Genomic DNA, 12,666 nt, shown 5'->3' on the forward strand with positions numbered 1-12,666 from the left:
GTAACTCAATAAGATAGTAGGCTAAAACTAAGAGTTTTAGTTTTTCTCTCATTTGAAAGTGCCATTACTAAATCTGTTCTATATTCCACATCCTAGCACATTTACACATGAAACCATTTATTTCAACACCATTATATAGTGTAAAATTCTATATTCTATATTTTAAAAATCTATCTACATACATCTCTCTCATCTTCTTTTTCTCTCTTCCTTCCCTCCTCCTCCCCTCTCTTTTTTCCCCTTTCTCTTCCTTTGACTCTCTGTCTGTCCCTGAGTCTGTGTCTCCTCTTTCCCTTGATAGAATGTAAGTTCCTTGAGGACAGGAACTTTTTCATTTTGTTTCTGTATCCACATTGTCTACAACAGGAACTGGTACGTAGTAGTCCATTAATAAATGCTTTTTGATTTATTGAACTGATAAATGCAATGTCTTATACAAGCTTAAAGTAAATTTAATAAGGAGGAGATGGGGAGCAATGGCTAGACCATAATAAAGTAAAAAAAAAAAAGGTGTAGGGCCTTTTTGTAAGGAATAGGTCCCAACAAATCAACTATGTAATTTGGCAGTCAGTCATAAGATTACAATCTTTGGCTGAAGTAAGGCCACCACATAGTTTGTAAAGAGATTTCTCCATGTGCCAGAAGGTACAGAGCAGAAGAAGCCAAAGGAGCCTGTCCTCTGTCCCAGATTCTTCTCTGGACTCCACTAGAAGCTGAATTCACTCTAAGCTTTTTTTCCTATGCCCACTTTGTTCTCTTTCTCAGCTGGATGCCATCTCCACATACTTATTTCAATGGGTTCCTGAAGTGCTTGCTTAAATGTCTCTTAAATTTCTGTTAATAGTATTTAATGGGTGTTAAGAAAAGTCCTGCTTGGGTAGTCTTCTTTCCTCCCAAGAAGAGTGATTTTGGATCCCTGGAGGTTCCCTTTTATCCCTTGAAGGGAAAGTATCTGCAAATCTGTGATTCAGAAATTCTTTAGTCTTCCTTCTAGCTCCACAATTTCTCTGAACCTAAAAAAAAAAAAAATCAGAAGTAAAGATGGCAATTGGGGTAGTAGTGCAATAGCATCTTATACTTTGAAAGCTAAAATGACTTTACCTTTTTAATCTTTTGTATTTTGAGACAATCAATATTATAAAACACTAGACTGGTGGTCAGAGACGTAGATCCATCCCCAGCAGACTTTGTAGTTTTGGAGATGATATGATTTTTTTTTTGTTGTTTCTCAGTTTATTTGTTAATATATTGAGGTCTAGACTTGACCTATAAATCCCTGATTCTCCAGTTAAGTATGCTGAGGTGTTTTGGAAAAAAAGATGAACTTTAGGGTTTTACCAGTAATAGACTTGTTTCTGCATATTGGTTTTAATATGCATAAAACACTATTAATAGATCAAAGTGAAGGGGAAAAAGGAAAAGCTAACTCAATTTATATTTGTCTACTAGAAAGCTGAAAGGAATCATGAAGATTTGAACTTAAATGCAGTCTTAGAGACTTGCTATCTGTGTGAACCTGGACAAATCACTAACATTCTTTATTTTCTTCAACTATATGATATAGTAATAACATCTCCTCTCAAGCATTCTTATGACAGCATGAGATAATTTTTATGAAGCTTCTAGCTCAGTATCTGGTACATAGTGGGCACTTAATAAATTATTTCCGTCCTTGGTTCCTTCCTTCCTTGTTTCCTTCCTTCCTTCCTTCCTTCCTTCCTTCCTTCCTTCCTTCCTTCCTTCCTTCCTTCCTTCCTTCCTTCCTTCCTTCCTTCTTTCCTTCTTCCTTTCCAAAGGGAAACAAACAAGCAGAAAAAAATATCTTTGATTAGTCTGTTAGTTTTGTGTAGAGATATAAAAATAATCAGAGAACGGATGGTTGGAAGATACTAATACAAGAAGAATTAGAGTCAAAGATTAAAAAAAAAAAGTCTTATGTGAATGGCAGTGTTAAACTCTATGAAGAATACAAAGATATTCAATACAAAGAAAGACTCTAGTAGGAGAAATAGACAAATGCGCTAGTAATTCTGGTAATTGATTTAAATAAACAGGAATAGCATGAGAAAAGAAACCTGGTCTACAACATGATTTAGAGTTTAGGTCCTCAACTGAGGCTGGAGGAGGGCAAAGTAGGAACAATCAGAGGTTATGGAAATAAAAACAATGCATTGGGCCATTGTCACCAATAAAAGAAATTATGAGTTGGTTCTGAATGACCACTCAACCTCTATTCCCTTGGAGGCCCACAAACTTGGTTCTTAAACCAGTGATATTAGGAGCCAATGAGTGAGTCTATATACTGGCTCTAGTCCTGGTCACCACAAAATAATATTGTAAGAAAAAATAGAAAGCAAAGTGCATCTGCATCCTATAAAAATAGCTTATGGGTGACTGCTCTTTGTTTTTTATTTTTTTCCTTCTTGTGTCCAACTTTATTTTTTTAAAACAAATTCCATTTTGACTAGGTCAGACATTACATTTAATTGGAAAATTCAGAGATTTTATAAAAATTCTCTAAGGGATGGTTCACCTGCATATGTCAATGAAAGACAACACATCAATGGCCATGTTCCTCCTAATGTTTATGCTTTTAATCTTCACAGTTGATGAGCAATGATGAAGATTCATGAGGGAAAACAGATGCTCTATGTTTGACATAACAAAAGTCCTTTTCTCAAGACCTTATCAAAAAAAAAACAACTTAAAAAAAAGTATTGTCTTTGGCACAAGCAAAGTATACATTTCTAAATTCAATTCGCCAGGGAAGGCTATTTGAAGCTGTAATTTAATAAATATTTCTTTCTAGGAAAATGTGAGTATTTATTTCCCTCTTACAGTATTACATCTAATTTTCCTTTCAAATCCAAGATTTTGTGTTCTAAGATTCTTTAAAATCTTTTGGGGGTTGGCCCTTATCTCTAAAATGCGAAAGCATTTCTTTGGAATCTGTCAGCACAATTTGCGTGATGTCTCAATACTTGATGCACTAAAGTGATTTAATTGGATTAAAATAAATTTAATCTTCATCAGAAGTGCATAAATATTTGTAATGGAAAGATATTTCTTGGCTCCTTTGAGGAAATATCTGCCATGGTTATTGTATTCTTGGAGTTGTCATCTCTGGCAATCACTTTTCACCTTATGTCCAAGATGAATAAAGAATGAAAGGAAAACATGAGTCAGGTTTGTGGCTTATTGTATTGTATAGCTGAAATAACTATGATGTAGGAAGATTAGAGGATAATCCCTAATGAAAATAGATTAGAAAATATTTAATATTTGTTCATATATAATATCAAACTTCTATTGGTTTGAGTCACGTTGAGACTTTTCCAGATAGGAGTAGAGAAATGTTATTGATAAGACCTAATTTCTAACCAATATTTTGTGAATCCTTAAATTTTTGTTTGTGTTGTTGAAGGAGAGATTATTAGTACTGAGAACTGCTTTAGAAAGATATGCCTGGATTTAGACAGACTTTAGTTTAGCCTGACACCAAATAAAATTTTTTAAAAAGAGAGAGATGAGCTTTTGTAACCTTTATGCCTGCTGGAAAGGCTTATATTTCTTAACGGAAACATAGATGCCCTTAGTTCTAATTGAATTTTGAGTTTAGAGAATGGTAAAGTCAGCCTGCTCTGTTTATTAGGTGGCCTGAGGTCCTGCAATTAATGGATTTGCAGGGAGGAAGAAGAATGAATCATGTTAGCACATACTAATAGATGGAAAAATCAAAAGAGGAAATATTTGGGATTGATAAACATGATTACAACAACTATATTATGTATTCTTAAAAGTTTTCAAATACGGATAATTTTCTAAATTATGAAAACAAGGGGACTATATCATTTGAACTTATTAAGAGTAAATACTGAATGTTATAAGTATGCCCTACTGAGAGTCAAACTGAAATGAATTCAGACATTAATAAAACAGCAACAGAAGGAATGACATAAAAAAATTAGTACTAAGTGAAATAATCTGATTGATTCTTTTTGATTGTCTTTTTTTAACTGATCCTATTTACAGTTAATTGACTTTGTTCTGTGACTGCCTAAGCCATGATTCTTTCTGAACTTAATTCAGAAATTTAGGTGGTCATCTGTAATGAGTTAGAAATCTAGTTCTCCTTTTGATTATTATTCTATTTTTGTGTCAAGGAAATTTGTTACTTTTGAAGGATGTGAGTGGACACCAGGCATTGTGGTATAATACTTTTATACAACAAGCTCTCCTTTAAGGATGTTTGATTTGTTATCTGAAGAAGTCTGGTTTGCTATCTCTCTTTGCAAGTGTAGCTGGACTCAAATAATGATTATTTCTTGGTCACAGGAGGGAAGGATGGGGTTGCTGCTGGCCCTCATTCTCAATTTCCATGTATTCATATTTTCTTCCATTTATGATATTAGCCTTTCTATTTTCTGTACTCCTCAAACCCTATTAAAGAGAACTGTCCCCCTTAATTAGGATCAGCTTTGCTGTTAAAAGCTGAGATCCTACTTATTGATGAACTTGTGCTTTTAGTAATAAATTGAATGTGCTTAGAACTTTGTGCCTGAGTCTACCATGATTTTTAAACTGTTACAAATGTAAACAAATTCAGAAAAGGGAACAATTTAGGAAGTCAACTATTTCTGTGTTGGGCATGTTAAGTTTGAAATGCCAACAGGATATATTTTTATATGTGCAAAAGGTAGTTGATGACAATGCAGAAGTTAGGTTGGATATATAAATCTGGGAATCATCTGCACATTTGAGCCCAAGGGTGCTGATGAGATCACTAAGTGAGTTATTATAGAGGAAGAAGAGAAAAGTTCCAGACATCTTCCATTAGTAGGCATGATGTAGATGATGGAGCTTGTGCATGGGAAGCAGCTAAGTTTGACTAAAATAAAGAGAATTTTAAGCAGAGTAATACAAAATAAGACCAGAAAGTGAAATAGGAACTAGATTATCGAGTACATAAAATGACTGATTTTGTGTTTTATCTAAGGAATTTTTAGGTGATAGTTTTACTCTAACCTTTGGGGGGGGGCTAACATCTGAAGAATTAAATGGGTATTTGGGGCACCACAATTTAGGAATGCCATTGTTAAGTTGGAAAGCAGCCAGAGGAAGACAAAGATGATGAAGGATTTTCATCAGTGTCATATAAGACACTGTTGAAGGCCCTGGGGATGTTTAGCCTAGAGAAGACAAGGTTCATAAAGGTTAGGATAGTTCTCTGAAAGACAGTCATGTACAAGAAAAGGATTCCATTTGCTTTTTTTTTTTCCTCCCCAAAGGAAAGGACTAAGAACAATAAATGAAAATTGTCAACAAGAAAATTTAAGCTTGATTTAAATAATAATATCCTGACAACAAAAGGTATATAAAAGTGAAATAGGCTGTCAAAAGTTGAAAAGCTTATGAAACTGGGTCAATAGAAAGATGATTGTATTGTTAATAGAAATGGAAAACTTCGATGGAAGGATTGGATTTTGGGAATTAAATTGGGTTCTATTTTGGACATCTAAGTTTGCAGTCAAAGTTGATAATTTAACAGTGGGTCCTCATATATGTAATCCTTAGTATTGTCAAGTTGGGCCTCTGATTCATATTGGCTCTGTGACCCCTCTGAGTGTCTCCAGATACCTCTTAATATTATGGCTGTAGAGCCTTTGCTGATCTTCCTTGGTAAAGGAGTTTTCCTCATGTGAAGTTTTCCATAACAATGAAATTAAAAGTCCAGATTTCCCTCTGACAAATACAAAACAAAATGTACGCACACGCACATGTGTGTATGTATGTGTGTGTGTGTTTGTATATATATACAACCATTTGGAGAGAATTAAAGAAGGTTTAATAGCTTTTATTTTGCTCCCAAAACTTTCTAGTCTGCCCTCCCTCCTTTATCCTAAGGGTATTCTTCACATCCAGATCTCCTTGAAACTGCATTTATGGGTTTCTTTAATATGTTTTAAGTCCAGAAATATTTTCTGGCCAAAATAATTTGTGAAGAACTAATTAAAATAAACTCTCAGAGCATGGGGAAAGGTCACCTCCTCTCATATGAGAACCCAAGTGTTTTTGTTCTTGGTGAAAAAAAAAAGTCATCATCTTTACCTAATATGAGTAGGATGTATATGTAAGTCACTAAATCCTTGACACTTTTAACAACATTAGTTACATCTGGCATGATAAACTTTTTTAAAAAATAACTCTCAATAGCTTTAGAGAAGGTTTAATAGGTCTTAAGCCATTATTTTACATATATAATAAATTTAAGAGTGGTGACTATGTAAGAGTAGAATCTTGAAAGAGAATGAGGAATCTAACTATGTAGCTTCTAGGTCAGGGATGCTGAGCCTGAGAACCATGAACCCCTCAGACATTTGTAGATAGACTTTAGGGGGTCAGTGACCTTGAATGAGAAAAAATACATCTTAATTTGCACATTATTTTCACTCTAATTGAAATTTAGCATTTCCTTCAATTATTAATTTAGGAAAATAACATTATTCTGAGAAAGGATCTATAGGCTTCACAAGACTTCCAATCAGTTTTGTGACACATAAAGAAGTAAAAAATTTCTATTCTATAGGTAGCTCTGTGTTAGAGTGATACCGTAGATATAACTGGAAGATACCATAACAACTATCTAGATAAGTCCTCATTTCACAAATGAGGAAACTTAAGCAGAGAAAAGTTAAATAATTTGCTCCAAGCCACACTGGTAACAAATAATGGTTCTGGGATTAGCATCCAGGTTCTCCAGTTCCAAATTCACACATTTTCACATATCCACAAATGTAGTTTTTAGGCAATCTCTTGAACAAGTTAAAAGATATAAGAAGATAGATCCACTCATTTTGAAAACCAACCTGTCTGATATATTCATTGTTCCTGGTTCATAGCTTCAAATTAGTAGTCATTCAGAAGCTCAGATCTAAAGACAGGAGCCAAGATGGTGGATTAGAGGCAACTCAGTTGAACTCTCTCTCAGAATTTGGTTCCAAATAATTTAAGTAATGTCTCAAATCAAATTTTAGAGTAGCAGAACCAACAAAAGATCAGAGTAAGACATTTTCTGACCTAATAAAACACAGGAGATTGGCAAGAGAAGTTTGTGATACCAGGATGTAGGCTTGTTTGAAGCCCATTATTCATGGCAGCAGTGACAGCTTCTGTAGCTTTTTGCCCAGATAGGATAAAGGAGGCAGACTTACAGATCGGAAAGAAATTACAGAGGATCCATAGCTGGTGCTGATTGGCAACTGTATTGCTCATACACAATCCTGGGTCTCAATTCTAGGGAAGAGAGGAGCTTTCTTTAAAGAACCAAAGTAGAGAGGAGCACTAAAGCTTTTGGCTGCTGGGGACCAGAGACCCTTCTTGAGTAAGGACTAAAGAGCAATGACCATATCTCTTGTAGTCTCACATTGGAAGTACCAAAAATTTGCAGACCTCCAGGTACACTAATCAACTGTTGGTGGAGTAGTGAACTGGTCCAAACATTCCTGAGAACAATTTGGAACATGCCCTTTGACTCAGCAATACCTGGTGCTGGAATATAGTACTAGATCATTATCCTAAAGAGAACAAAAAAAAAAAAAAAAAAAAAAAGGAAAAGAACTTATATGTAAAAACCCCATTCATGTTGTTTAGTAATTTTTCAGTCATGTCTGGCTTTTCATGAATCCATTTGGGGTTTTCTTGGTAAAGATACTAGATTGGTTTGCCATTTCCTTTCTAGCTTATTTTACAGATGAGGAAACTGAGGCAAATAGGTTAAGTGAATTAACTGGGGTCATATAGCCAGTAAGTGTCTGAGATTGGATTTGAAGATATGTCCTCCTGACTTCAGGGCTGGAACTCTATCCATTGTGCCACCTCTCTGCTATATAAAAATATCCATTGTAGCTTTTTGTGGGGGTCAAAGAATTGGAAATTGAGGGGATGTACATCAGTTGGGGAATCAGCTGGTTTCAGAAAAACTTGGTAAGACCTATTATGAACTGATGCAAAACGAAATGAGAAGAGCTGAGAGACCACTACAGTAGTGTTGTAATGATGATCAATTGTGAAAAACTCGGCTTTCTGATTAATGCAATGATCCGAGACAATTCCAAATGAGTCATGATGAAAAAATGCTGTCTACCTCCAGAGAGAAAACTGATGAACTCCAGGTGCAAATCAAAGATAGTTTTCTCTTTTTTTTTGCAATTTGGTTAATGTGGAAATATTTTTTGGTATGATTTCACACGTGTAATTGATATCATATTATTGGCCTTCTCATTATGTATGGGGAGAGGTAGAAAGGAAGGAGAAAATTTGGAACTCAGAATATAAAAAGAATGCTAAAAATAATTGAATAATGAATTTAAAAAATAAACAAAAATGAGCATATATAAGTCTCTGTCATTTGTTCTATGGCCACAGACCACATGAACTAGTCTCCAATAAATCTTTTATTTAAATGAGCTGTATTATCAGTCATCCATCCAACCTATCCTCCTTTGATTTCTAGAGGCATCCCAACAAGTGGATGGTGAAGAAGATATGATTTTATTCCTTGTAATTAAGTTTTCTGGTATGATTCCTTTAATTTGTCCCTCTAACTATACCACTTCATAATATCCTCCACGGGACCTTTTTTTGTGAAAGTCTTTTAAGCTGATCCTATCCAGTATGGAAGTATGACTTGCTTAGTCAGATTTTCCCTGTGGTGACTTAAAAATATGTAATATTCATGCATGATTACATGAACGGTCTTTGCTTTAGGCAGTGTGTGGATATGGGAGTGTGAGAACTTCCTTCACAAATGCAGATCACAACCCATCTATGGCTTAATAGATAAATCCCAGGGAGTTACCTGAGCCATACTGAAGTTAAAAGACTTAGAGCTCAAGCCTTGGAAGTCAGGAAGGCCTGAGTTTGAGGTCTCTGTCAAAACAATTGCTGTCTGCTTCAGTTTCCTCATCTGTTAAAAAGGATGTTGTAAAGATAAAATGAATTAAGATATGTGAAAATACTTTGCAAACCTTGTTGTTCAGTTATTTTACAGGTGTGTCTGATTGCTCATGACTCCATTTGGGGTTTTCTTGGCAAAGATACTATAGTGGTTTGCCATTTCCTTGTCTAGCTCATTTTACAGATGAGGAAACTGAGGCAAACAGCATAAATTAAGTGACTTGTTTAGGTTCACACAACTAATAAGTGTCTGAAGCTGGATTTGAACTTATAAAGACGAATGTTCCTGACTCCAGGCCATGCACCCTGTACACGGTGTCACTAAATGCCCTTTTGGAAACCTTAAAGTGCAATATAAATGCTAGCTATAATAAATTATTATTACTAATTTGCAAGTGCCAGAGATAGTGGTTGAACTTAGATTTTCTAGCTCCCAACTGTAGTTCTGTATTATATCATACTAAGTCTTGCTTAGAATGTTCAATTCTAATAGTAATGCTATGAATTTACTTTCTTATTATTTTAACAGTAATGCTCTGTATTTTTTTCAGGTACTTGTACAAGAATGAAATCCACACAATAGATGCCCAAGCATTTAAAGGGCTTATATCCTTGGAGCAGCTGTAAGTAATGCTAATTTATTGAAACACTGATTGAGTTTTTGGAGAAGCCAAACAACTTAACATTATTTTTCCCTACAAAGTTCAATAGTGAGGTTACATATGTGTGCATGTGTGTATGTATTATGCCTTTTAATCTTAATGTTCAAATCATGTCATATTTTGTGAATAAATCTATAAGTGTAACAAATGTAATAACTTTAGCTTTTTCTTTTAAATAATAGTTGTAGATATTTAAAGCTAAAAGGGACCTTAGGGAACCTGTAGTTCAACTTCTTTTACAATTTGGAGCTGGTGGAAAGCTTAGAAATCATCTAGGCCAACCTACTTATTTTTCATAGAAGGAGAGAGGGTAAGAGAGATTATTTCCCTTGCCCAGTGTCACCATAGATAGTACATAGATAATCGAGAATTCAAACTCAGATTCTTCAATGGCAGAATCAGTCTTCTTTCCACTCTTACTTTGCTTGCATCCTTCATTTTACACAGAAAGAAGCTGAGCCCTGTGGCAGTCAGATGACTCACACTGTGGTGCTGCCAGTGAGGTCTCCTAAGCTAAATTCCCAGTCCAATTTTCTTTTTTTTGCTACATAAAACTGATAATTTGAAAACTATGCATAATGACTCTACAAACTGGCAAATCACTATCAGAACCCCAGGATGAAATATAACTTTCACTGTGGGAAAAATCAAAATAAGTGAATAAAGTCACTGGGGAAAAATGGATGCTTTTTCTAGATTTTTTTCACAATGCTTGAGTGTTTGTGAGAAAAGTCCTGGTGCTATATTTGAAAGCATTTTTTGTTCATTCTGCCTATAGCTTTAGAGAGACTCTACCACTGAGAAGTAAATATCCTTGTTTATAGTTTTGCATAAGAAAAGTTTTAAGATAGCTGTTATTTAGATACAGTTCTTAATAAGACTTTAATAGCAAGCAGAAATCTCTGATTTCCTGGCTTGAAGAAGATCTGGCTTAATAGCAGTACACAAGAAAAGACCTGGGGATTTTATGGACTGAGTTTAATATGTCAACACTCTGTGGTGGTGGTCCAATAACGAAACTTTTTTCTCATCTATAAAGTGGTGATAAGAGGATCAAATGAGTTAACTGTTTCAAAGCTCTTAGCACAGTGCCTGGCACATAGTAAATATCATATAAATGTTATTAATAATAACAAATAATATTATAATGCCACCTTAGACTGGACTAATACTCAGACGAACTGTATTGTACAGTAAAATGAACACTGGCTCTGGTAGAAGAGGACTTATGTTCAAATCTCACCTTTGGTGTTTATTACAAATTTGTTTTTGTGCAACTCTCTTAACCCCTTGGTGACTTGTTTTCCTCATCTGTAAAACGAGGAGGATGAACTCCCAGCTTCTTTATCACTGTCAAAGGCAGCAGCATCTTCCCTGTCCCATAAGCTGGTGACCCATTCGTTATCCATCATTCTTAAAGCCTATAGATTTCACCCTTGCAATATCTCTTGAATTCTTCCCCCTTTTCTTCTCTGTAATGGCCACCTCCCTGATGTAAGTCCTCATTTCCTCATGCCTAGATTACTGCAATAGCCTGCTTGTAGGTCAACCTGCTGCAAGTCCCTCCTTACACCAATCCATCCTCTGCTTAGCTACCTCAGTGATTTTTCTAAAGCACAGGTATGATGGAGATCTCTGCTCTCTCCACCTATCTTTCTGAACTTAGTAAAATCCAGTGCTCCTCCTCCTTATTAATTTAAGGATCAAATGCAAAGTCCTCTTGCATTCAAAGCCTTTCATAGCCACCTAGCCCCTTTCCAATCTTCTTTCTCTTTAAATTTCTTCATTTATTCTGATTCATTGACAATAGCCTCCTCATTGTTAGTGGAACAAGACGCTACATCTCTCAGCTCTGGGCATCTTCACTGGCTGGCTACCATACCTGGAATATTCTTTCTTTTCATTCCCATCTCTTTAATTTTCCATCGTCCTTCAAGTCCCAGCTAAAATTGCACAGGAAACCCATTCTGACCCCTCTTAATTTCAGTGCCTTCCCTCTCTTGATTATTTCCTATTTATACTGCATTTAGCTTGTTTATTTATAATTGTATCTTGTGTTCCCTGTCCGATTGTGAGCTCTTTGAGTCCAGGGATTGTCTTTTGCCTTTTTTTATCCCTACCACTTAGCACAGCACGCTGTAGAAGCTTTATAAACATTTATTGACTGACTAAGGTCCTTTCTAACTGAGAATATCAACCCATGACTCAACAATATTTTTTTACCTGACAAGGAATGTCTGATACTTAAAATTATTTTCTATTAGCGTCAATAGCAGGCTTGAATTCTTTCTACAGATGTGACAGTAGAATTTTTTATCCTCTTTGGCTTCACTTTCCTTGATTTGTTCTCTTGACCTAAAGTTAATCACTTAAAAAATGCAATATCCCACAAGGGCAAATCCCTTATACCTTTGTCTTTACACTCTTCCCTATTTCCTAAAACTTGGTCACTTTTACCAGCTTTATTTTCTGTGTCTAAAATGATGGAGGAAGTCAAGTAACTGTCCAGATTGAATCAATCAATTAATCAACAATGATTTGTTGTTCTGCTAAGTGCCTGACTTTGTGCTACAACACTGGGGATACAAGCACAAGGAGTGAAACAATCCCCACTTACGATGATGGGGGAAATAATAAAGCAAATAAAAAAGATATTTTAATTGTTTTTCAGTCATGTCTGACTCTTTGTGACTCCATTTGGGTGTTTCTTTGCAAAGATACTGGAATTCTTTGCCATTTCTTCCTCCAACTCATTTCTCATCTGAATCAAAAAAAGTTAAATGACTTGCCCAGAGTCACAAAGCTAGTAAGATTCTGGAGATAGATTTGAATTCATATAAATGAGTCTCCTTTACGCTAGGTCCAGAAGTGAGCTACCTAGCTGCCCCAGAGATATATACAGCACAATAAATTAATACATTTATAGACACGATGTAGTTACATACAAGGTAGTCTGGAAGGAAGGGCTCTATCAACTTGGGGGAATGATAAAAAGCTTCGTTCAGAAGAAGGACTCTTTGAGGTGGCGTCCATGCAAAGGCATGGAGAT

The 12,666-nt window shown here is 35.3% G+C and overlaps 1 protein-coding gene across 1 annotated transcript in view; it reads left to right on the forward strand.

Moving 5' to 3' along the window:
* Positions 1-12,666, forward strand: part of PXDNL (peroxidasin like) — a 361,514-nt gene that overhangs the window by 104,507 nt on the left and 244,341 nt on the right. The window contains exon 4 of the mRNA XM_044682749.1: positions 9,507-9,578. Coding sequence (XP_044538684.1) covers positions 9,507-9,578 — 72 coding nt within the window. The remainder of the gene's footprint in view (positions 1-9,506; positions 9,579-12,666) is intronic.

Source organism: Gracilinanus agilis, chromosome 1, assembly GCF_016433145.1.
Source record: "Gracilinanus agilis isolate LMUSP501 chromosome 1, AgileGrace, whole genome shotgun sequence".
Classification (NCBI taxonomy): domain Eukaryota; kingdom Metazoa; phylum Chordata; class Mammalia; order Didelphimorphia; family Didelphidae; genus Gracilinanus; species Gracilinanus agilis.